Genomic DNA, 24,642 nt, shown 5'->3' with positions numbered 1-24,642 from the left:
AGTCTGATCTGAGTTTATAATGGAAAACCAGAAGAATCACTGAGGAAATGCAAGCCAATGTAACGAGCTGGATGTGTGGTATGGAAATGAGTGATCCAGTTGAAATAAATAGCATGAGTCTATGTTGCCTGGGGTATAAGAGAGGAAAAGGGGACATTGAAATATAAAATAAAATTCTTAAGAGGGCCTCAATGGCGAGAGACAGTTCTGCCTTGCTGGACAGTGTGGATCTATGGGACACGGCTTGATGTAAGATGGGCTAATTATAACTGGCTTGCTGAGAAGTGCGATTACACAGAGGGTTAAGAATCTTTGGAATTCGCTACTCCAGAGATCTGGATCTTTGAAGTGTTAAGTATCTTCCAGATCAAAATCAATGGATTTTTGAACTAGGAAAATAATCATATTGACAGAGGAAAGAGTCCAGGCACTACTTTACTGAATGGAATAGAAGGCTCATGGGGTTGGATAATGCCAGCCCTAGATAAATGGCTCCAGAAATTATTATTTCCTTTGTTCCCTGAATTAACACAAACTTATCAAATTGATCCTGTCACCATTTTAATGGATTATTTATTTTAGACAAATTACTGCTGTAGAGAAAGAGAATTTCAATCATTACAATGGAATATAGAAGATTGCTGACTATCAGATACCACCCTTTGATGGGGAAACGATTGATTTTTAGTTAATGAGAGGAACAATAGCATCATTGTGGTTAGTCACCAGACCAGCAGGCAGAATTTCTGACGACTGATCCAGAGACACAGGTTCAAATCTCACCAGGGTAGCTGGGGAGTTTGAAATTTAAGCAATTACACCAATTAGTAATTTTAAATTAAAACATCAGGACTCTCGGACAGCAACCTTGAAACAATTAGATTCCCATCATCTGGTCTGTCCTACATGTGACTTCAGATCTTAACTGCCTCCCCAAACTAAGGGGGAATTAAATGCCAGCACCACCCACATCCCTTGAGTGACTAAATAAAAGATATTGTTAAGTATTAGCTTCCTAACGATTACCTCTGCAGGAGGTAGTGGCAGTGGTGGCAGCTGTATGGGCGGAAGACTGTTCAGTTTTGCACCGTTCCTGATCATCCGAATGCGATCCTCGTATTGTTTCTGTGTGCAGGATTTACAATTAAAAATTGTAGGAATAAAAAAGATGTTTGTAGTTACATGGCACCATTTGCAACCCAAAGCACGTGACGGTCAAAGTAGCACTCTTGAGGTTCAACGTAGAGAAACAACAGTGAATACGCACGTTGCAAGCTCCTACAGACAAAGAGCGTGACAATGATCACGTCATATCCTATTTATTGGCGAAAGAGGAATAAATATTGACCAAGATACAAGGGAAAGATCTTCACTCGCCTGGAGGATGGAGGAGAGATACCACCTCAGAAGACCACAAGCCAAAGGCATAGAATTGGGCCTTTTGGCCCATCAAGTCTACTCTGCCATTTAACTGTGGCTGATCTATTTTTCCCCTCTTAACCTTATTCTACTGCCTTCTCCCCGTAACCTTTGATGCCCTTCCTAATCAAGAGCATATCAATCTCCATCTTAAAAATACCCAATGAATTGGCCTCCACAGCCATCTGTGGCATTTTATCCCAATTACAGCAGGCCTGACTGAGTCACACACTGTCAGTGTTACATGAGTGCGTCAGTCAAGATTCCGTGTTACCGACTACATTGGAACCTGTGGCCCAAGGTGATGAGAGAGTGTCGCGCTAAGCCACGACTGACACCAACTAAACACAGAAAGCAAATGCAAAGCACAAAGTGCTGGAAGAACCCAGCGTGTCCGGCAGTATATGCGGAGGAAACGGACATACGATGTTTCAGGTCAGGATCCTTCTTCAGACCGAAATGTCATGTGAGGTTATCCATTTTGGTGGCAAAAACAGGAAAGCAGACTATTATCTAAATGGTGGCCGATTGGGAAAGGGGGAGATGCAGCGAGACCTGGGTGTCATGGTACACCAGTCATTGAAGGTAGGCATGCAGGTGCAGCAGGCAGTAAAGAAAGCGAATGGTATGTTAGCTTTCATTGCAAAAGGATTCGAGTATAGGAGCAGAGAGGTTCTACTGCAGTTGTACAGGGTCTTGGTGAGACCACACCTGGAGTATTGCGTACAGTTTTGGTCTCCAAATCTGAGGAAGGACATTATTGCCATAGAGGGAGTGCAGAGACGGTTCACTAGACTGATTCCTGGGATGTCAGGACTGTCTTATGAAGAAAGACTGGATAGACTTGGTTTATACTCTCTCGAATTTAGAAGATTGAGAGGGGATCTTATAGAAACTTACAAAATTCTTAAGGGGTTGGACAGGCTAGATGCAGGAAGATTGTTCCCGATGTTAGGGAAGTCCAGGACAAGGGGTCACAGCTTAATGGTAAAGGGGAAATCCTTGAAAACCGAGATGAGAAGAACGTTTTTCACACAGAGAGTGGTGAATCTCTGGAACTCTCTGCCACAGAGGGTAGTTGAGGCCAGTTCATTGGCTATAGTTAAGAGGGAGTTAGATGTGGCCCTTGTGGCTAAGGGGATCAGGGGGTATGGAGAGAAGGCAGGTATGGGATACTGAGTTGGATGATCAGCCATGATCATATTGAATGGCGGTGCAGGCTCGAAGGGCCGAATGGCCTACTCCTGCACCTAATTTCTATGTTTCTATGTCATCTGTCCCGTTTCCTCCGCAGATGCTGCCTGACCTGCTGAGTTCCCCGAGCACTTGGTGTTTTGCTCAAGGTTGCACCATCTGCAGTTGCTTGTGTCTCCACAGAGAACCACGTGCTCTGTGGCCGACTTGCGATGTTCCGCACACTGGTGCAATAATCCAGACGGCAGGTTTCTCAGCAAGTTCCACAAGAAAGCCACCAGCCTGGCCCCAAGACAAAGAGGCAATGTGCGATGAATCTGATCGGGAAGATTGCTCTTACAGGAAATACTCCCCATCTGGTGGCCAGATGACGTATTTACCAAACAAACAGCTTGGCTTTGGGACAAATTTGCATACTTGGGGAAGGAGAAGGAAAAATTTTAAAAAAACAGAAAATCACGAGCGCAGGAAATTTGTGACAAAAAGAACTGCTGAAAATATGGAGCAAAATCAACAACACTTCAAAAGAGAATGATAATCTCTCGAGGACCAGGTGAATGTCTGATATACTAACTACATGTGAAGTCTACTGATCAAAAGGATAAAAGAACTACATAAAATAAACCAAGATAACGTGTAAAACTAATTTTGAAACCCTTGTCATTGTGAAGGGACCCGGCCTAACCGTATACCTGTCCTTGCCACCGTTTCCTTTGGAGTTTTAAATGACCATCTATTAATATTAACTAATTTTTTGTACCTTAGTATTTCAGGAAGACTGCAATGTTCCTCTCTCTCCATCCCTCCCCCATACTAGCTCTCCAACTAGTTTCGCCATTCTCCTGATTAATTTTTCTGATTGTATGCCTCATTTTCTCCTTTCCCCCAGCTAACAATGAACCATTCTACATTTCCTTGATCAATGTCTGCTTTGATCTGTCATTTTCACACCTCACCCTTCCATATCTCTAGTCTACCTCTTCCCTGACTCTCAGTCTGAAGAAGGGTCTCGACCAAAAACGCCACCCATTCCTTCTCTCCATTGATGCAGCCTGTCCCGCTGAGTCACTCCAGCATGTTGTGTCTATCCAGCATATGCAGTTCTTTCCTACGCAGATTGTAGCTACTCTCTCACCTCCCCTGATCTAGTGCCACAGCTTTTGTCAAAAGGCAGCATTACCTGGGCAGATGTTCAGTTTCCACACAGACGCCTGTTTCGGGCCACGTGCCCAACTTTACAGCCACCAGCCCACAAACCCTTGACAGCTCGGTCGCCATCTCAGTCTCACCTTTATATTCTCCGTTTGAACCTGAATGTCATTCAATCTTCTATGCCATTCCTGTGCAAGGTTAGGACTTCCTGTCTGAGGCCTAAGAACAAAAATAAAATTTTTCCACCAGATCTCAGTGCACAGAAAAATCCTGCACATGCTGAAGCCTATGAAAAGTTAACAATCGTGCATGGGTGAAAATAAAAACACCGTTCCTTAGTCAGACCGATCCAAAAGTAATTATGATATCGTGTTCTTGCCCGGTGCCAAAAAGAGATTTTTTCTAAAATTTAACCTCGTTTGATTTCATGCTGCCTTTGAAATGGGCTGAAGGACACAAATGAAATGAGAACAATTCATCTTGGTGCTGGTCTGTCAATAAACCCCTTCAGCTTTCACAGAATGCTGGCCTGATGAACGGGCTGTATTTACTCCACGTCCTTCTGACCGTTCGATGAAAGCGCCGCGCAGTTGGGCAAGGATGAAATAAATTGGCAAGAGAGAGAGAGAAAAAAAAAACTTCAAAGCTAATAGACTCTGACCTTAAGTTGCAAATTCGCAGTTCTGCCTCATTAGCTGCCTGCTCCAACATCATAACTGCAATTTCTCTCTTGCTCTCCAGAGACTGAACCTGCAACAGTTTAAGCATTAACGATCTGCAAAACAGAGAACTGGACATTTAATTCTCCTTCAACTTGGGGCTACAAATGTTGCTAGCAAGCCCAACATTTATTGCCCATCCCCATTGCCCTCAAGGTGGTGGTGTTGAGCCACATGGTGAAGATAGATCATGTGGAGTTAAACGGGGGGGGACCTAGCAAAGACCTGAGGTTCATAAAGAGGAATTTCGAAGAGTAGACAAAGTTAGCTCGCTTACATGACTCTGGATTACGCATTATTGGGTGAAAACCCAGCTTGCTAACTTTATTTAGTGTTTAAGAAGGAACTGCAGATGCTGGAGAATCGAAGGTTACACAAAAAAGCTGGAGAAACTCAGTGGGTGCAGCAGCATCTATGGAGCGAAGGAAATAGGCAACGTTTCGGGCCGAAACCTTGCCTATTTCCTTCGCTCCATAGATGCTGCTGCACCCGCTGAGTTTCTCCAGCTTTTTTGTGTAACCTTGCTAACTTTATTGTTTTATCATGGAATGAAGAGAGAATGCAAGAAAACAAAGTGAAAGAAAGCAAGGAAGTCTCTGGGTTAACATCTCAGCCAAAAGTATAACATTTGACACCAAAATACTTCCTTGTTAGTTCAATTCCTCGTACGTTTGAGGAGATTCAGCATATCGCCAAGTATTCTATTGAACTTGTCCAGGTGTATGGTGGAGAGCACTCTGACTGGTTGCGTTCTCATCAAGGTAGCGAGTTTTTTTCCATTGAGAGTAGGGAAGATTCAAACAAGAGGACATGATTGGAGAATTAAGAGACAAAAGTTTAGGGGTAACATGAGGGGGAACTTCTTTACTCAAGAGAGTGGTAGCTGTGTGGAATGAGCTTCCAGTGGAAGTGGTGGAGGCAGGTTCGATTTTATCATTTAAAAATAAATTGGATAGGTATATGGACAGGAAGGGAATGGAAGGTTATGGTCTGAGTGCAGGTAGATAGGACTAGGTGAGAGTAAGTGTTTGGCACGGACTAGAAGGGCCGAGATGGCCTGTTTCCGTGCTGTAATTGTTATATGGTTATTATATGGTTGTGGTACAGGAGCAAGGAGCCATTGCCTCTTGGCTCAAGAACCACCCTGCTGAATCATACGCTAGACATTGCACTATTAAGGATGTACCATGTACTCCGGCTTACACTCTCCCCATCTGCTCTACCTGCATACTGATCATTTATTCTATATCTATTTCTTGTGCACTTCCATTTAATGTGCCTTTAAAGCTGCAGCAAGTAAGAATGTTATGGTTCTGGTCCCAGTACAAATTACAATTACTGCCTGCCTTGACTCAGTACTGCACATGGATGTTAACCTTAATTCAAACAATACAGTTTACTTACAGTCAGATCTTAAAGATGTATTTAATCTCTCCCCCACCCACCCCCCAAAAATAAATTCACATCTCGGCTTGTTTACTGCCTGCCTTTGCTAAGACTGAAAACAAATATCACTGTTCAGATCCCAGGGGATGTTATTATTTTGGATTGTGTTATGCAGGATAGCAGGCAGTAAATGCAAGTGTAAAAGCCCTCTATACTGACAGAATAGCCAAACCCCCTGAACATACAATAAAGACATGGACCTCAGCTTTCAATGCACGTTCTGTCTCTTCCAAGATGTTCTTGTTGAGCTTGTTCTGCTGAAGCCGCAGTTTCGCCAAATCCTCATTCAGCATCTCCCTGCAATAACAAGCCAGGCAGGATTAAAATGCGATTTGCAAGGAAATAGATTGCATTTACCAACGACTCGGGCTTCCTTCCAGATTCAGATCATTTTAGCAAGCATCCAACATTATGATTAAAAATCCCATGAAACATCAGATCGACTAGTCCCATTGGTGTCCACCATATATTTACAATACAAAAAAAACACAAACGTCAGGCATCTGGAGCACGACCAGAGCGCACACACACACACACACACACACAGATTGCTGTGGATTGTGCTGACTTGTGCCAGCGGATCAACACAAAACACTTTGCTGACAGATTAACAAAAAAGAAGTCCATCTGTTCACCATCCCAGAGCTCCACAATGACTCCACAGAACATGGAAACAAGCTCTTCAGCCCAACCTACCAAGATGCCCCATCTACACTAGGCCCACCTGTCCGCATTTGGCCCATATCTCTCTAATTCTTTCCAATCCATGTACCTGTCCAAATGACTTGTAAACATTGTTATAGTACCTGCCTCAACTATCTTCTCTTGCAGCTTGTTCCATGTACCCACCACCCTCTGGGTGAAAACATTGCCCCTCGGGTGTGATCTTATACACCTCTATCAGATCACCCCTCCAACTGTCCTGCCAACATTACAACTCTTAATGTGCCATATGAGCCACACCCACAACTTTATGTTAATTGATAATATGTTTTTGTAGCCATTGTCACATAGGTCACAGCAGTACACTGGGTGGCATAATCATAGGGGTCTTGGATCTAAACCGGTGGTCTCAAGTAAAGAATATGTGGCAAGGACTTACTTTTTATCTGAATGATTGCTTGTCAGGATGGCAACCAGGTTCCCCTTCTCTTCTTGTTCCTTCATCAGTCTAGAACAGAAAGACGCATTAAACCAACACGATTGGCATCTTTGTAAGAAAGAACTGCAGATGCTGGTTTAAACCGAAGATGGACACAAAGCTCTGGAGTAACTCAGCGGGACAGGCAGCTTCTCTGGAGAGAAGGAATGGTTGATGTTTTGGGTCGAGACCCTTCCTCAGGGTGGTTAGGGCTAAGGGAAACGAGAGATATAGACGGTGATGTGGAGAGATAAAGAACAATTAATGAAAGATATGCCAAAAGGTAATGATGATAAAGGAAATAGGCCATTGTTAGCTCCGATTGGCATCTAGGTTGGCATGGACAAGTTGGATGAATGGCCTGTACGAAGCCAGGAGAAAGATTTCAGTAGGGAAGAGATTGAACTTTTTTTTTCGCCTTCCATCACAGTGAGGAATGTGGAGGAGTCACTGTGGTGGATGTTTATGTTCAAATGTATTTTGTGTTCTGTTGCTTTTTTATTTGTATGACTGACTTCGCAAATTAAATTCCTCATATGTTGCAAAACATACTTGGCTAATAAAGTATCACTGTGTTGTATCAACCTGCGATGGATTTGGGGAGAGTGTTGTGCAAACTACAAAGGTTAATTTCCTTGAGCTAATGGCCCGAAACGTTGCCTATTGCCTTCGCTCCACAGATGCTGCCTCACCCGCTGAGTTTCTCCAGCATTTTCGTCTACCTCTGATTTTCCAGCATCTGCAGTTCCTTCTTAAACAGTAATTCCTCTGCGTTGGGTTTATGAAAGAGAATTTTCAATTATTTATTTGAGAAAGAAAACTCCAAGATTTCTGTGCCTACAAACGCTGCAGTGAAAATGATTTTGCTTTGACTACACGGTCTGCTCAAGGACAGCACAAACGGGTTTGCAAAGCTTTCTTTGTGCACTTCGAACCACAGGAGATGAGGATTTTTTTTTTTTAATTGAAGTGGGGGGGGGGGGGAAAAGAATAAATGGCTGGGCTTTCTGCTACCGGTTGAAATTCATACAGAAAATGTGGTTGGATTTTAGATTCAGGTTTCCTCACATCTCCTAAAGATTAAAAGAATAATGAAACAAAATTGTTTCAACGCTTCAATGGCATTTTATTGTCACATGGACCTAGGTACAGTGAAAGTACTTCCTTGCACACAGCCAGTAAAATGATTACTATACATGGTCACAATCATACTCGAGTACAGGGGTGTAGGAATAGCAGATTACACTGAGATAGCACACAAGAGTCGCCACGTTTTCCAACGCCATTTTATATAATTCAGGTCCAATTGCCACAAAAGGATGTGGAGAGGATGTTTCCAACAGTGGGAGAGTCTAAGACCAGAGCCCACAGCCTCAGAATAAAAGGACAGACCTTTAGAAAGAAGGGGAGGAATTTCTTTAGTCAGAGGGTGGTGAATCTGTGGACCAATTAAGCTAAAAACCATGGAAACATTTAAGCAACAATTCACTGCTGCAATTGGGAATGGGACAATGGCATCTTTCTGCATGAACATTAGCATCTATCTGGATTTGTATATAAAATAGTGTGTAGACTGTCAGAATCGTTTTTCCCCCAGGGTGGAAATAGCCAACACTAGAGGGCGTAACTATAAGGTGAGAGGATGAAAGTTTAATGGAGTTGTACGGGTCTTTTTTTTAAAATATGTACAGAGACAGTGGGAGCCTGTAATGTACTCTCAGGAGTGGCAGAGGCAGATACAACGGGGGTGGTTAAGAGGTTTTTAGATTAGCATGTGTTGTGCAGGGAAGGATTGTATACAGGCAGATGTGATCAGTTTGGCTTGGCATCATGTTCGGCACAGACATTGCGGGCCAAAGGGCCCGTTCCTCTATGTCCGAACAGACATGGGAGCAAAGGACCATTACTGCCCTGTGCATCGTCAATGGCAAGTTTGGATTTTATTCCATGCAGATCTTTCCACTCTGACTCTAGTGTAAAACGATAATATTAAAAATGTACTTGCACTGGGACTTAGATGCGGTGTGACAGGTAGCTACAAGAACCTGTGAAGCATTGCTTTAAAGATCGACCCCAGGGAAAGAAAGCAGCATCAGGAATTCTTCTGAATGTCGGTCAAGACTTTTCAGCTTTAAACTTATCGGTGCTAACAGATGCCAGCTGACAAAAGGACTCAAGCTGATTTTGATGAAGCTACATGATATATTTTCAAAATATACATCCCACAGTTTTCCTATTAATGTATCTGGCAGTTTCATAAATTACTTTAATATCCTGGTCTCAAATGCCTTGTTTCATCTTTTTACCCTCTGCAATAGAAATACTGCTTGCATTTGGCTTCAGATGTGAACATTTAATATTCCAAGTCAAATTTCCCAATTATAACCCACCATTTTGTTTGCGGGGAATTATTCGCAAATTAACCACATATATATATATATTTTTTTTTAACATAAGATTACTTGTACTCAGCACATGGACTTTGCTGGGAAAGGCAGTCTTTGTCATTAATTCTGGCTTGCTCGTATCGCACCAAGTGCTGGAGTATCTAACTTGCCCTTATCTCAGGAGCCACAGATATTGAAGCAGAGATGGAGATCTCCTGTGTTGTCTGTATGTAAGCATAGATCAGCAAATCCTGATCCTCTTAGTCTTTAACATACTTTCTTTTCAAGTACTTATCCAGCTTGCCTTGGCTTGCTGGGACTAAACTTCCCAGGATGTGCATTCTATCTACATTCTGATCCTCTGCACAAAATACTTTCCCCATTGTTAACTCTTTTATCAATCACCTTCATCTTATGTCCATTGATTATTTATCCTTTCATCAACAGAAACAATGTGTCTCCATTTACTGTCTAAATCCTCAACAAGTTTAAAAACCTCCATCAGACCCTTTCTCAATTGTCACTTTTCTTGGAATAAATCTGGCTTCTCTAAAGTACCCGTGTTCCAAAGTCTCTAATCTCCGGTATTGTTTTAGTAAAGCCCATTTTCACATTGGTCCTGTAGTACGCTGCCCAAATTTGGCCACAATTGAACCCCTGAGAGGTTCTTTACCCCAGCCCTGTGACCCCATGCATTGTTTTTTGTTGTTTTAAAAAAAAATTTAAATTAGAGGAATAACTCCCCTGCCACTTATTCTCCATTTCTGTACCATTCTGCAAGGCCGGTAGGAGAGGGTGCGGGATCTGGCACAAAGGTGGATGGGCGAGGAGAGGGACATCGGTTCGCTGGTCGTTCCACACGTCCAAGGATTGGAGGCCCCGAAGCAGACTGGGACTTGCCTAGGTCGGACACCGCTCACAGGACCTAGGGTGCGGACTGGACTTTGAAAATGGCTCCAAAACCTGGCCTCTCTTGCATGCGGGCTCAGCAGACTATTTCTGTATGCTTTGGTAATCGGGGATTACGCTTATGTACGGCAATACTTTACTGGTCCGTATGTAAGAAAATAATTTCACTGTGCGTTTGCACACGAGACAATAAAAGCACCACTGAACCAATCGTTTTGCATATTTTTCCAACCAACATGTACCATCTTGCATCCTCTTACTGTAACTTTCAGCTGGAACTTATCCATCCATTTCACCAACCTGTCCATAACCCCTCGGTTACTATTTATTAATTATCATGACTTCCACTTCCATAATATTTGAAAATTCTGCCTCATAATTTGCAGCGGGTGTCAGGGCTTATGGAGAGAAGGCAGGAGAATGTTGTTGAGGGACAGATAGATCAGCCATGATTGAATGGTGGAGTAGACCTGATGGGCCAAATGGCCTAATTCTGCTCCCAGCACTTACGACCTCATGATTTGGGAGTCACATATGCTACAGAGCAGATCTGGATTTGCAGTCATCAATTTAACAGCCCAGGTCAGCACAGCCAATTACTTTTCCCAAAAGGGTGTCTACGCACCTGGTGGGATTTTAAATTACATTCCAGAAGTTTCACAGCGCCAACTTGTTAATATTAGATTTAATTAACCAAATGTAAAATCCTCAGCAGGTGGTTTTGAAACAAAGTGCCCCGTCAATCCTCCACCAGTCAAGAAACTAATTTAAAAAAAAATAAAAATATCTGCAAATGTACAAAATCTGAAATATAAACAAAAAGCGCATTAAACACTCAGCAGGTCTGAGATTATCTATATCGAACATAGAAAAATACAGCATAGGAACAGGCCCTTCAGCCCACTATGTCTGCAGTGACCATGATACCAATCTAACAATTTCCTTCTCCCCACATGTTGAACAATACAGCATGGCAAGGGGGCCTTTGCGCAATGTTTTTGTTTAACATGACGCCACTTCCTTCTGTATAATCAGTGTCCCACTACTCCTGCCTGTGCAAATGTTGGTCGAAATGCCTCTTAAATGTTTCGATCATATCTGGGTGTACCACCTCACCTGGCAAAGCGTTCCAAGCACTTACCACACTCTGTGTAAAAAAACAAATCTAGCCAAATAAATCTACAAGCTTTCCACCCTTTCCCATTAAAAGATTCCCCTGGCATTTGACATTTCCACCTTTGGATAAAGACTATCCCTAATACATAGATAGTCATAGAGTGTCATAGAGTGATACAGTGTGGAAACAGGCCCTTCGGCCCAACATGCCCACACCGGCCAACATGTCCCAGCTACACTGGTCCCACCTGCCTGCGCTTGGTTCATATCCATCCAAACCTGTCCCTATCCATGTACCTGTCTAACTGTTTTTTAAACATTGGGATAGTTCCAGCCTCAACTACCTCCTCTGGCAGCTTGTTCCATACACCCACCACCTTTTGTGTGAAAAAGCTACCCCTCAGATTCCTATTAAACCTTTTCCCGTTCACCTTGAACCTAATGTCCTCTGGTTCTCGGTTCCTTTACTCTGGGCAAGCGACTCTGTGCATCTGCATGATCTATTCCTCTCATGATACGTCCATTATTTTCCAAATGAAGCAAATCCTGCCCCTACATGTTGTAAGGAATAAGGAATGAAGTGTTTTGTTTATTCAGCCCTTGGAGGAGTGACAGCTTGAAATGATTGACTGTAAAGCCCTGAGAGCCTTGGGTTAGAACAAAGGCTTCCTTTAGGAGATTGAAGAAAAATTAGTAATAGAGACATCGGCTGCGACAACGAGGGAACAACCATCGCAAGAAGGAGGGACCAGAGTCCGAAGCTGAGGGAAGACTACCCACTACCAACAGAGTGAATCTGGCCAATTCATTCATACAGGTAATATCTGACTCCAAGTCATGTTTTGTGATTTAGCTTAAGAAGTGATGTTGAAATTGTAAAGTAAATGAGAAGTTATTAGAAGTCAATTGTTTGCATGCATGTTTAAAGTTACTAGAGTGTTAATGAAGATTAAGTTGTACTGAACTGAACTAAACATGTCAGTTGATGCCCTATAGAGGTAATAGGGTCAACAATGCCATGACTAAAGAGGATATAAAGATCTCTGTCAAGGTTGCAGCAATCATCTCCCTTGCTTGTCTCAGTATATTGTTATAAGTAGCATCAGACACAAGAGAAGTCTGTGGAATGAGAAACATGTTTCAGATCAAAGATCGTCCATCTGAACGTTCTGACAAGGGTCTTGGATTGGAATTGTTGAGTGCTTCTTTTTCTGCTGAGCAGTTCCAATCAAAAAATAAAGCCGCCTTCATTTTGAGTGCATTAAAAATTATACTGTTCCATTTACTGAAACTGGAGCACAGCGGTAGAGTTGCTGCCTTAGAACACCAGAGATCCTAACTACAGGTGCTGTCTGTACGTTCTCCCTGTGATCATGTGGGATTTCTCCGGGTGCTCTGGTTTTCACCCACACCCCAAAGACGTACTTGTTTGTTGGTTAATTGAGTTCGGTAAAGATTATAAATTATCCTTAGTGTGTCGGATAGTGCTAGTGTGATCACTAATTGGCGCAATCTCGGTGGGCCGAAGGGCCTATTTCCGCGCTGTATCTCTAAACTAAAAGGCTTATTACCGCTTCCCATTCTCGTAGAGTCTCTCAACTTCATTCTTCAGCTCCTGTTCTTTTTGAGCGAATTCTCTCTTTTCCTTTTCAGACTTCTTCTTCAGCTCCTCCAGTTTTACCTTCATCTCCTTGATCTGCTTAACGTTCTCCTGCAAGTTTTGGTGATAGAACGAAAAGGTCATTCGCATTGCCGCCCCACAACTTGTCAGCCGCGGAAAGAGGAACAACACTGCTAATCTTCCCAAAAGAAGCTTCATTTTACAGCAATTTCATGTAATGGAACATTTTAATTTAAATTGTAAATGCTAAGGGCACTATCAGTAATCAACTTCAAACAGTTACCATGCTCAAGAGCGCGAGCCAAATTAACATCAACGGCACTACAGCCTTGGGGATTACATGTTGAATAGCGAATGTTAATTCAGCACCACCAAATTAAGTTCAGCCACTTAACTAATGGTGTACTTCTATTCCAGGGAAAATTGCAAAATGCTTCCACAGTTCTATGGAAACCTCCTGTGGTTAGTTTCAGTTTAGTTTGTTGTCACGTGTACTGAGGTACAGTGAAAATCCTATGTTGCATGCTAACCAGTCAGCAGAAAGACAATACATGATTACAATCGAGCCATTTATAGTGTATATAGATGTATGATAAGGGAATAACGTTTAGTGCAAGGTAAAGCCAGCAAAGTCCAATCAAAGATAGTCCGAGGGTCACCAAAGAGGTAGATAGTCATTCAGCAGTGCTCCCTGAATGCAGTAGGATGATTCAGTTGCCTGAATTATGGAATTATCCTGGGTACGAAAGGGATTGTGAGAAAGAAGAATTAAGTTAAATAGTTCTTCCCAGGACAACACAAATTAAAAAAAAAAAAAACAACAATCCCAGCAACCCAACTCAAGAGTCATACAGCATGGAAACTAGCATTTATTTCAAGAGATACAAAAACAGGGATGTAATGCTGAGGCTCTATAAGGCACTGGTAAGGCCGCATTTCAAATACTGTGAGCAATTTTGGGCACCATATCTGAGGAATGATGTGCTGGTTCTGGAGAGGGTCCAGAGGAGGTTTACTAGAATGATCCCAGGTTAACCTATGAAGAGCATTTGTTACCACTAGGCCTGTACATGCTGGAGTTTAGAAGAATGAGGGGGGACCTCATGTAAACATTCAGAATAGCGGAATGCTTGGATAGATTGGATGTGGAGAGGATGTTTCCACTACTGGGATACTCTAGGACAAGAGGTCACAGAATTAAATGACATTCTTTTAGGAAGGAGATGAGGAGAAATGTATTTAGTTAGAGGGTGGTGAATCTGTGGAATTTTGCCATGGAAGGCTGTGGAGGCGGTCAGTGGATATTTTTAAGGCAGGAATAGATAGATTCTTGATTAGTATAGGTGTCAGAGAATATGGGGAGAAGGCGGGAGAATGGGGTTAGGAGGGAGAGATAGAACAGCCATGATTGAATGGCAGAGTAGATAATTCTATTCCTATCATTTATGATCTTATGACTTATGAAACACACCCTTCGGCCCAACTTGCCCACACTCACCAATTGCCCCATCTACACTGATCCCACCTGGATGGAGCAAAGTAGGGAGGGTAAAATAGGATTTGTGTAAATGGACTCATGATCACCTGTTTCCTTGCTGTATGGACTTATGGAAGTTCAAAATGGTATTCCCAAAGATAATAGGTAGCCCATTTTAAGCTCCAAGAGATATTTGGCCTTTATTCTTGGGATGTGATCACCATTGATTGCCCATCTCCAGATATTGGTAGGGCTATTCCCAAAACGTCACGTATCCATGTTCTCCAGAGACACTGCCTGACCCATTGAGCCACTCCAGCACTGTGTCCTTGGCCATCCATACTGGACACTCGCACCACACACATATATATGACCCATTGCGCACAACTCATTTAATGCACCTTCTCTGTTCAGAGGAATCTCTCAGTCACTGACTTTGAAAATGCTTATTCTGGTTTAATTCATACTAAACCATTGTATACAGGAAAATATCTGCCGAGGTTGCCAAACAGTGGCTCATGGAGAGAACTCAAAAGATCGCATCCAAAACCTTCCGAAGATAACAACGTTTATGTTTGTTCTGCCACACAGTTATTGGTCATGTTGTCTCAAATCCATGAGCCACAAGGCTGCTCTAATGCCAGCTGTTGTTGACTCTGTTGAACCAGGCTAGATCTTCACTCTAAATCACTTGGTGCCAACTCAAATATTTGGTACAAACAAACCAATTCAAGGACAATTCTTGCTGAAGTAATATTCGGTATAGTTTTTTTGATTAATTGAATAAAATTGATTGAAAGTTAGAGCACGGACACAGGCCCTTCAGCCCACCGTGTGCTGATGGCCATTGATCACCCATCCACAGTAGTTCTATGTTATCCCACTTTCCCATTCACTGCCTACATGTTAGGGGCCTTTACAGCGGCCAATTAATCCAAAAATCTGCACTTCTATGGGATGTGGGAGGAAATCAGAGGACTCGGAGAAAACCCACGTCGTCATAGGGTGAACGCGCAAACTCCACAAAGACAGCACCTGATGTCAGGATGGACCTGGATCTCCAGTGCTGCGAGGCAGTAGCTCTACCTGCTGCGCCACTGTATGACTTTGAGTGGACCCGTAAATTTATAAGTCGGGTAAATGCAGAAGTACTATGCCCATGAACTGTGGGGAATACATGTTATGCTCCATTAGTTAAGTAAGCTTATTTTGTTATTTTGGGATGTGGCCAACATTTATTATCCACCTCTCGGTTCTGGCTTGGCAACTTTTTGCATAGCCAGTATGATGCATATTTGTTGGGAATAAGCTAGAGAAATTTGGACAATCACAATGAAGAACAGAAAGGTATATTTCCCAGCTCCTAACAAGGCATTACCTGGAAACTCTGTTTCATGGCCTTGTCTACCTTTCAGGTGGTACTAATTACGCCTGGCATGGGCTGTCTACTTTGTGTTTGTCGAGACCCTAGTTACCGAAACGTTGGTCCCACTGATTTCAGACAAATCCAAGCATTGTGCACACTGCTTTTGGCATGCAATGTTATTGCAACAAGGTTCTCCTAACACTTCATTCAACAAACTGCCTGGAGGAACTCAACAGGCCAGGCAACGTCAGTGGAGAGAAATGAATATTTGATGTTTCAGGTCGAAAGCTTTCGAATAGTCTCATCTCGAAATGCTTACTGTCCATTTCTCTCTGCAGATACTGCCTAACCCACAGAGTTCATCCAGCAGTTTGTTATTTGCTCCAGATTCCAGCTTCTCCTTTCCCTTGTGATTTCATTCAATGGAATGGTCATGGCGTGCTGGCCAATTAGAATGGACATGAAGCCAAATCAGATGTCTATTCCGAATCAGACCAAAATGCACAACTGTCTATCCTTGGAGGTAATAGATAAATGCTTCCTCCATATATTGGCCTTCAAACATCACCAAATGTTAGTCTGAAGAAGGGTTTCGGCCCGAAAAGTTGCCCATTTCCTTCGCTCCATAGATGCTGCTGCACCCGCGGAGTTTCTCCAGCATTTTTGTCTACCTTAGATTTTCCAGCATCTGCAGTTCCTTCTTAAAAACCAAAAGATTATCACTCTGGTCAGTACTTCAGGTCTATTTGTTGGAACTTGCTGTGTGCAAACTGGCTTCATTCCCCACATAACAGTGGTGATTTCACTTGCTGCAAAAGTACTTCCTAGGTTGCAAAGCATTTTGGAAATGACCATGGATGAGAAAGGTAAATGCAAGTCACTTTTTCTTCCTACGTACAGTTACCTGGTAGATGTTCTCCTCTTCCTCCTGCTGCTCCTGAAGGTGACGGACTTTGACCTGGAGTTGGTTCTCCACCTGTATCTGTCGATCCAACACCTCCTGGTACTTGTCCTTCAGGACCTCCCGTTCAGTCGCCACTTCATTCTGAAGCAAGATTAAAACATTAAAAAAATAAAAGCAACGACGTCACACGTACCGAGAAAATCCTGCCTTCAATGTGCCAGCATTAATGCAGACTGTTTCAGAGAGCAAACCTGCAAATTGAGTCAATTGATAACGAATCGACCCCAAGCCAAAAGCTCAAGGCTGGCTACTGTACTTGTTTCTTTTCTAAATTTGGACGGCACGGTGGCACAGCTGGAAGAGCTGCCACCTCACAGTGCCAGAGACCCCGGTTCAATCCTGACCTCGGGCGTTTGTTTGTGGAGTTTGCACATTCACCGTGCAATTGCTCCAGATGCTCCAGTTTCCACCCACATCCCATGACATGCAAATCTGAAAGCTAATTGGCCTCTAAATTGTCCCTACAGCGTAGGAGGTGGGATGACATCGAATGGATGTGGTGGATCATGTCTATTTTGTCAATGGCTTCCACCATGTTGATGTTGAAGGACTCAATGATGGTAATGCACTGAATGTCAGTGGTAATGTTGGAGATGACCATGCCTGGCACAATTGTAGCACAGATGTTACTAGCCACTTATACCGTATAGGTTTGGCTTGTTAAAGTGGGTGGCTTCATTTATGTCATAAGTGATTAAAAAAAAAAAAAAGTTCATAAGTGATAGGAGCAGAATTAGGCCATTCGGCCCATCAAATCTCTATCATGGCTGATCTAGCTCTCCCTCCTCACCCCATTCTCCTGCCTTGTCCCCATAATCCCTCACGCCAGGGAATTGTTGGCTGTTCACGAGTCTTCTGATGGAATTCACCAATAAGTTGGCTTTGGGAATTCTTTTCCCCGACTATTTCTTCAATTTTCGTTCTTACCAAAACAGTTCAGAATATTAAAAAAGCCCGGTTACCTCTCTCAGCAAACTAAATGACCATCTAAATGCATTTTAGACCCAGTGGTGAACAGAACAGATAGTGCCAGAGCTTTAATCAGTCCTTGGAGAACAAAGGATGTGGAAATGAGAATTGAAGAACCCTACTCGTCAGCACCAGAGTTAACAGCTCGACAACAATACTCACTTACCATGTACCTCTCAATGTCCTGATCAGTACTGACCTCTGCATCCACAGTAAAGCAATCAGTCTGAAACGGAAAAGACTTGGCTTAGGTTCCAGTTCCAAGCAGATTCAAGAAAATATACAAAAAAAAGTTTGATACTATTAAATAATTAACATCACAAACCATGTGCTTGGGGAATCAAGAATGTACAGAATGTACTTTCTGGAGCATGAACACTGATAATTATTTTACATTCAAACAACTGCATTCCCCAGCATAAGCAAACTAAGTAGTTGAAGATCCAATGGGAAGGACTCAATATATAATATATGGATAAAACCATTAAGATATCTGCTACTGCAGGAATCACAGCCAAAAGCTTGCACACAGGGAAGACCATGAAGAAATATTGGGTAGACAAAAATGCTGGAGGAAATCAGCGGGTGAGCAGCATCTATGGAGATGCTGCCTCGCCCGCTGAGCTCCTCCAGCACTTTTTGTCTCCCTTTAATTTTCCAGCATCTGCGGTTCTTTCTTAAACATGAACAAACATTAGTTAGGCCACATAATCTGTCCAGTTATGGTTGGAAAGAAAAGTAAAAAGGGCAGGTCATGGAGTCATGCAGCACGGAAACAGGCCCTTCAGCCCATCTCATCCATGTTGACCGAGCGTTAGAGAACTGATTTACATTTCCTAAAGGGTTAAAATAATGGAACACCGACAAGGAGAGCCATTTTTGCTTTTAAAAGAAATGGATTACTATTTGAAGGCTTCTTTTGGTTAAAATAAAAAACTATGAATGGACGATAATTGGACATGTTAAAACCACAGGAGCAAGCAAATCAAAAACATTATGATTGTGAAACCATTTGGTTCATTGCTTCTACCTCTACCATTTGTTTCAGGCTGTGAATTCCAGATCCCTTTTACTATCTACCTACACACGACACAGACAGTTGGTCTCTCAGCACTGTTTTAGGCAAGCCATGAGCATTTAGCATAGCTGTGCAGCCGAGGTCCCAGTTACCATCTACTGGGCATAATAACAAATATTTCCCTCATGCCACCCTCTCATCCTTCCATTAATTATTTTCAATTCATTTCCAGGTTTTTTATTCCTCTGCTCAGGCCGACAAGTCGTTCCTATTTTCTCTATAATCCAGGTCCCTCTGCCCTCTCAAACCCGTTTGATGAAACTACCTTAACTTATCCAACTCTGCTCCATGGCTGCAACATCCAAGTCCTAGCAGCATCCTAGTTCTCTCAGAACCCTACCCAGATCATCTCAAGCTTCCTGTAATGCACTCACCAGAATTGTTGTCAATACTTAAGCTGTGCTGCATATAACCAACAACTCTGGCGTAAACCTCCCTTCTCATATACACTCTTCTTCAGCTAATGAAGAAAGACTTCATGTGTTATTTAACCACCTTACTAACCAGTCTTGCCACTCTAATGATCTACGGACATACACTCTCGCAGATCCCTCTGTTCCATCGCATCACATTGTGTCCTGTCAGTTATTGTCTGTTTGCGTACCATTTGCACCGTGACAAATACAGCACCTCACCTTGTCCTGGCTTAAATTCCATTTGCCATCCTTCTACCCGGCCACCCAGACCATCGAGATCCTCCTGCAGTCTGATGACTTACCACACTCTCAATCATATGGCCAATTCTTATACCGTCTGCAAACCTATCAAGCTCTTTTGATGTGCGTCTTAAGACTAATACGGGGTCAAGGAAAGCGAGGAAATGAATACAGTATAAACCCCACTTCCTTAACATGGCTTCTGTCAAATTCCAATCGATCATTGCCCTTGGTTTCCTGCCACTGACCCATTTTTGGCTCTGCTTTGGGTCCCAGAGGCTTTAAAAAAAATGTTTTGACCAATTTGCTATGTAGGACCTTGTCAAATCCTTGGTGAGATTTACAAAGATGATGACAAATGTACTGCACTCACTGATTTATTTTTAAAGTGAGGCTAGGCAGATTAGTCAGACAAGATCTCCCCTCCACAATGCTGACTATCCCAATTAAACTGGTGCGATTCTAAATGAAGGTACTTGTTTTTTTTTACTTGGAACAATCATTTGTCCACCATCACATTTAACTAAATACCTGTACTTGGTTTATGCCTTTTTCACAGTCACTTTGAGATCTTATTCATACCTGGGCTAATTCAAGTAATTAAATCAACCCAGCACTGACCAAAGAATGAGTGTAATGGTCTCAGTCTTGGTTTATGGGCACGAAAACACCATCTGAAAGATGTTGCCTCCAGCAGTGTAGCACTCCTTCAGTATCACACCAAGAATTTTGGTCTTTGCTTCAAGCTGATGACCTATAAACTGGGCATCTTTCCACTGAACTACCCCCAGACGTTTCAGGTCTGACGCTCTATGTGATGCAAGCAACACCAACAAAGCCATGATACCACAGCCCAGTCCATCCATAATGAGGTCCAGACCGAACAATGAACTCTCCTCCACATATCCTTATATCACGTAAGCATGACTCCACTCCAGTTGTGCAAAAGATCCACCCATTTGGTATAACCATGCTTTGTAACAAAACCTCTGGAGACCTGGTAACTTCATGGTGTTTCTGGAGATACTGGGTCAATTCTGATAGCTTTCAAACACAAACACAACCCAGAACCCTCCACACCTGTTTATATTCTTGCAGGTCCTTACCTGCACTGCAGAATCTTCTAATGACTTCAAGGTCGGCAACTCTTTTGAGAGACTGCACATTGTGTCAGGAACTCCACCTGGTTTTTCTTCGCATTGTGCTTTTGCCATTACTTCTTCATCAGCTGGCGCCGTGCCAATGCTCCACCCATCTGCATATTGCCAGTAGCCACCAGAATGCCCACACGATTCATCAGCAAACGGTTTAGCGATCTGGTCCTCCAATGCATTGGGCAGCCAGCCCTGCTCTGGATAGTTTGACATGTCCAGAGGCACGTTTTCGCCACCATCAAAGTAATATGGCACAGACGGTTGGCCTCCAAGCTCCGTTTCGGGCGAACCATAAACAGCCAGGATATCTGGGGTACAACAGGCCAGTGCGGCCTCTGCTTCATTTTCTGGGCTAGACATATAGATGTCATCATCCTGAGCAGGCGGACCTGGAGTAGTGAACACTGCAACGCCCAAGTCTGCACTGGGTGGCTGCTGATCAGGTGGAGAGGAGTTGGAATCACTGGAGAAAAATAAACAATGCAAAGGTTACATGGATACATTTGATATCATTGTAATGTCAGATTAATTGGACGTTGCATCAAAATTGAATTTCTAATTCATTCACAACTGAAATGAAGTCGAGCGTTAAAATCAAATGTCATCATTGAAATAATTTCAAGAAGATTGAAGTTGCCCTTTTCATCATCTGAGTAACTGCCTGACTCTGTCAGGTCATTAAACTACATTCTAAAGCAAAATGCTTAGTTAAGTTATGCGCACTTACCTTTGAAGGCATCATAAGCAGAAGAATAGCTGAATGAAACATGTTCATCAGCTCCCTCATTTGTTTCAGAAGGAGCAAAGTTGAGGCCTCACTCCACACAGACGTGCCCAACACTCAAGCAGTGCTCTAGCCCGTTACATTGCCAAAGGTGCTGTCTCTCAGGTAAGATGGTAAATTGAGCCTTCTCTTGCTGCTAGACCCCGAGGAATGTGTGGTCATTTGAAAAGGAGCAGGGTGGTTCTCTCACTTTTTGTGTAATAAAGGAACTGCAGATGCTGGGTGAGACCAAAGATAGACAAAAAATGCTGGAGTAACTCAGTAGGACAGGCAGCATCCCTCTCTCAAGAAGGAATGGGTGACGCTTCGGGTTTGAAGAAGGGCCTGGTCCCAAAACGTCATCCATTCCCTTTCTCCAGAGATGCTGCCTGTTACTCCAGCATTTGGTGTCCATCTCACTCCTTTTCTCCCAGCTGACATTTAACCCCTAGGTGCACAAAGTGCTGCAGTAACTCAGCCGGTTAGGCAGCATTTCTATTGAGATTATTCCTGACCCGCTGAATTACTCCAGTGCTTTGTGTCCTTGTGTAAACCAGCACCTGCAGTTCCTTGTTTCTATGTTTACCCCCTTAATTGATACACCCAAAACCAAGTCTCCAATCATTTTCACATTGCTATTTATGAGAGCCAGCAGTGCAAAAACAGGGACCACATTTGCTTCCCTATTACTGCATCTCTGCAGTGTGAAGGATAGTATGGGTAGTTCTATAAAATGTAATTCCTCAACATGAATTGGATTTAACATGCATGATGAATAGGGGAACACTATTTGCATAAAGCAGGTCGAATTGGTGATTTCGATCGGAACTTAAAAGTTACTTTGGAAGTTGGCAAGCAGAAAAAAAGCTGTCCTGGATTTAACCAGCGCAAGGGACAGAAACCTGCTTCCATGTAACGCCCGTGCAGTAATCAGACACCATTGACTGTGAAGAACACAAGTTGCTATTTCAATTGCAGGTGACTATTGATAATGACAAGCAATCGTTTGTGCAAAAATACGCAATAGAACAATGTATCACACAATCTTTGGTATCTTTAGCTTCCGGAACCAAAAATAAACTTACAGTCTACTCTCATTACAGACCTCTTTCTTATGATTTTGGTTATCGTGGATAGAATGACCGCTAGGTGGCAGCAATAGGCAAGCACTATACAACACCACCAATTTAGAATGAATTATATGCACCACTTTCATTGTTTATATGAACCTCTTTCCAAATACATTACAATCCACGATGGAGTATGTGAAACACGGCAGGAGTTTGGCTTAATTATCATGTTTTCAGTATCTAATCTAATCTATTTTTTCTAAACTACTTTAGATGTAACATTAAAAATATATGCACTAACATCCCCTTACTCAGTTATAATGGGCAATCGGCAAGAACGGGCGCTATCCCCCCCTCCCAGTCGATTGTAACGGAGGTTTTCTGATTTGCTATCGAAAAGACTTATTTTGAAAATTCTGTGGGAAAATTAATTTTGTTATTGCAAGAGTGAAATTCTCTAACCCCCTTTCCCCCAATTGTCATATAACATGATTTTTCCACAACACGAGGTCTCTAAAGAATACAACTACCACCTTGCATTAGAACTACCTGTATATAATCGCAAGTTTATTTTTTAATTAGAAAATGGAATGCATACGTTGGAAACCATTTACCGTGGCAGAAAAATGTGCAAGATTATTTGCAAGTACCTTAGTGTAAGGGTTTCAAGTGCTGCATCACAACCCATAGTTGCAACGCTCCTGGTCTCTGCAGGTACATCAGTGCATGAGGCATCATCAACCTGTCCTCCATTTTCTAAGCTCAGGGCAGCAGATGTCACCTCAGGTTTTTCTTCAGAATCCAAGACTTCTACAGGCTCCATGTATTAGAAACAGGGTACTGCAGGCTAGACAAGTTCCACAAATTTGATTACACTCATTTTTTTCTCAAAGAAAAACTGTTTTTGTTAAGTTCTTTCTCACTTTGATAAAGTGCATACATATCAGCTATAGACTCATTGACAAGCTCCTGGACAATAGGATATCTCTGCCCATCTGTACAGCCACAAATTAATTTAGTTTAATTTAGAGATACAGCATGGAAACAGGCCTTTCGGCCCACTGAGTCCATGCTGGCCAGCCACTATTCTACACACACTAGGGACAATTTACAATTATACTAAGGCAATTAACGTACAAACCTGCACGTCTTTGGAGCGTAGGAGGAACCCGGAGATCCCAGAGAAATCCCATGCACGTCACGGGGAGGACATACAAACTCTGTACAGATTACACCTGTAGCCAGCATCGAACCCGGGCCTCTGGCGCTGTAAGGCAGCAACTCTACCGCTGCGCCACCTTGCCGTCATCTGTTTTTTTCCTTTACATTGTATTTCCTTGTGACATAGATGCCCATTCAGTCCATCAGAGCAATCCCATTAACACCACTCATTTATTCTTCTACAACATGTTCCCTCTCACATGCCCAACAATGCCCGACATCAGGGGCAACTTCTCACGACTAACCACCAGCCAACCAGCGCATCTTTGGGATACAGTGTGGAAACAGGCCCTTCGGCCCAACTAGCCCGTACTGACTATAACATGCCATAACTACGCTAGGCCCAACTGCCTGCATTTGGCTCATATCCCCCTAAACGTATCCTATCTGTCTAAATGTTTCTTAAACATTGTGATACTACCTGCCTTAACTACCTTCTCCAGCAGTTTGTTCTATTACCCTTCAGCCTTTGTGTACAAACGTTGCCCCACAGGTTCCTATTAAATCTTTCCACCCTCATCGTAAACCTGCGTCCTCTGGTTCTCGATTCCCTTACAATAGACAATAGACAATAGGTGCAGGAGTAGGCCATCTGGCCCTTCGAGCCAGCACCGCCATTCAATGTGGTCATGGCTGATCATCCCCAATCAGTACCCTGTTCCTGCCTTCTCCCCATATCCCCTGACCACTACTATTTTTTAGACCCCTATCTGGCTCTCACTTGAAAGCATCCAGAGAACCTGCCTCCACCGAGGCAGAGAATTCCACTTACTGTGGGTAAAAGACTACAGATTTATCCTATCTATCCCTCTCATGAACT

At 42.8% G+C, this 24,642-nt stretch overlaps 1 protein-coding gene across 5 annotated transcripts in view; it reads right to left on the bottom strand.

Moving 5' to 3' along the window:
• Positions 1–24,642, bottom strand: part of rnf214 (ring finger protein 214) — a 37,717-nt gene that overhangs the window by 9,806 nt on the left and 3,269 nt on the right. For 4 of the 5 annotated variants that reach the window (XM_055660696.1, XM_055660694.1, XM_055660695.1 and 1 more), the window contains exons 3-12: positions 23,252–23,448; positions 20,721–21,231; positions 18,047–18,106; positions 16,852–16,992; positions 13,055–13,194; positions 7,033–7,101; positions 6,131–6,227; positions 4,427–4,515; positions 3,903–3,984; positions 1,027–1,125 (exon numbers count right to left, since the gene is read on the bottom strand). In XM_055660696.1, the coding sequence (XP_055516671.1) occupies positions 1,027–1,125; positions 3,903–3,984; positions 4,427–4,515; positions 6,131–6,227; positions 7,033–7,101; positions 13,055–13,194; positions 16,852–16,992; positions 18,047–18,106; positions 20,721–21,231; positions 23,252–23,424 (1,461 nt within the window). In that variant the 5' untranslated portion in view covers positions 23,425–23,448. The remainder of the gene's footprint in view (positions 1–1,026; positions 1,126–3,902; positions 3,985–4,426; positions 4,516–6,130; positions 6,228–7,032; positions 7,102–13,054; positions 13,195–16,851; positions 16,993–18,046; positions 18,107–20,720; positions 21,232–23,251; positions 23,449–24,642) is intronic. The other variant, XM_055660697.1, reaches the window with a different exon arrangement.

Source organism: Leucoraja erinacea, chromosome 32 (assembly GCF_028641065.1).
Source record: "Leucoraja erinacea ecotype New England chromosome 32, Leri_hhj_1, whole genome shotgun sequence".
Taxonomy (NCBI): domain Eukaryota; kingdom Metazoa; phylum Chordata; class Chondrichthyes; order Rajiformes; family Rajidae; genus Leucoraja; species Leucoraja erinaceus.
The sequence above is the reverse complement of the archived record's forward strand: the minus strand, read 5'-3'. Positions and strand labels throughout refer to the sequence as shown.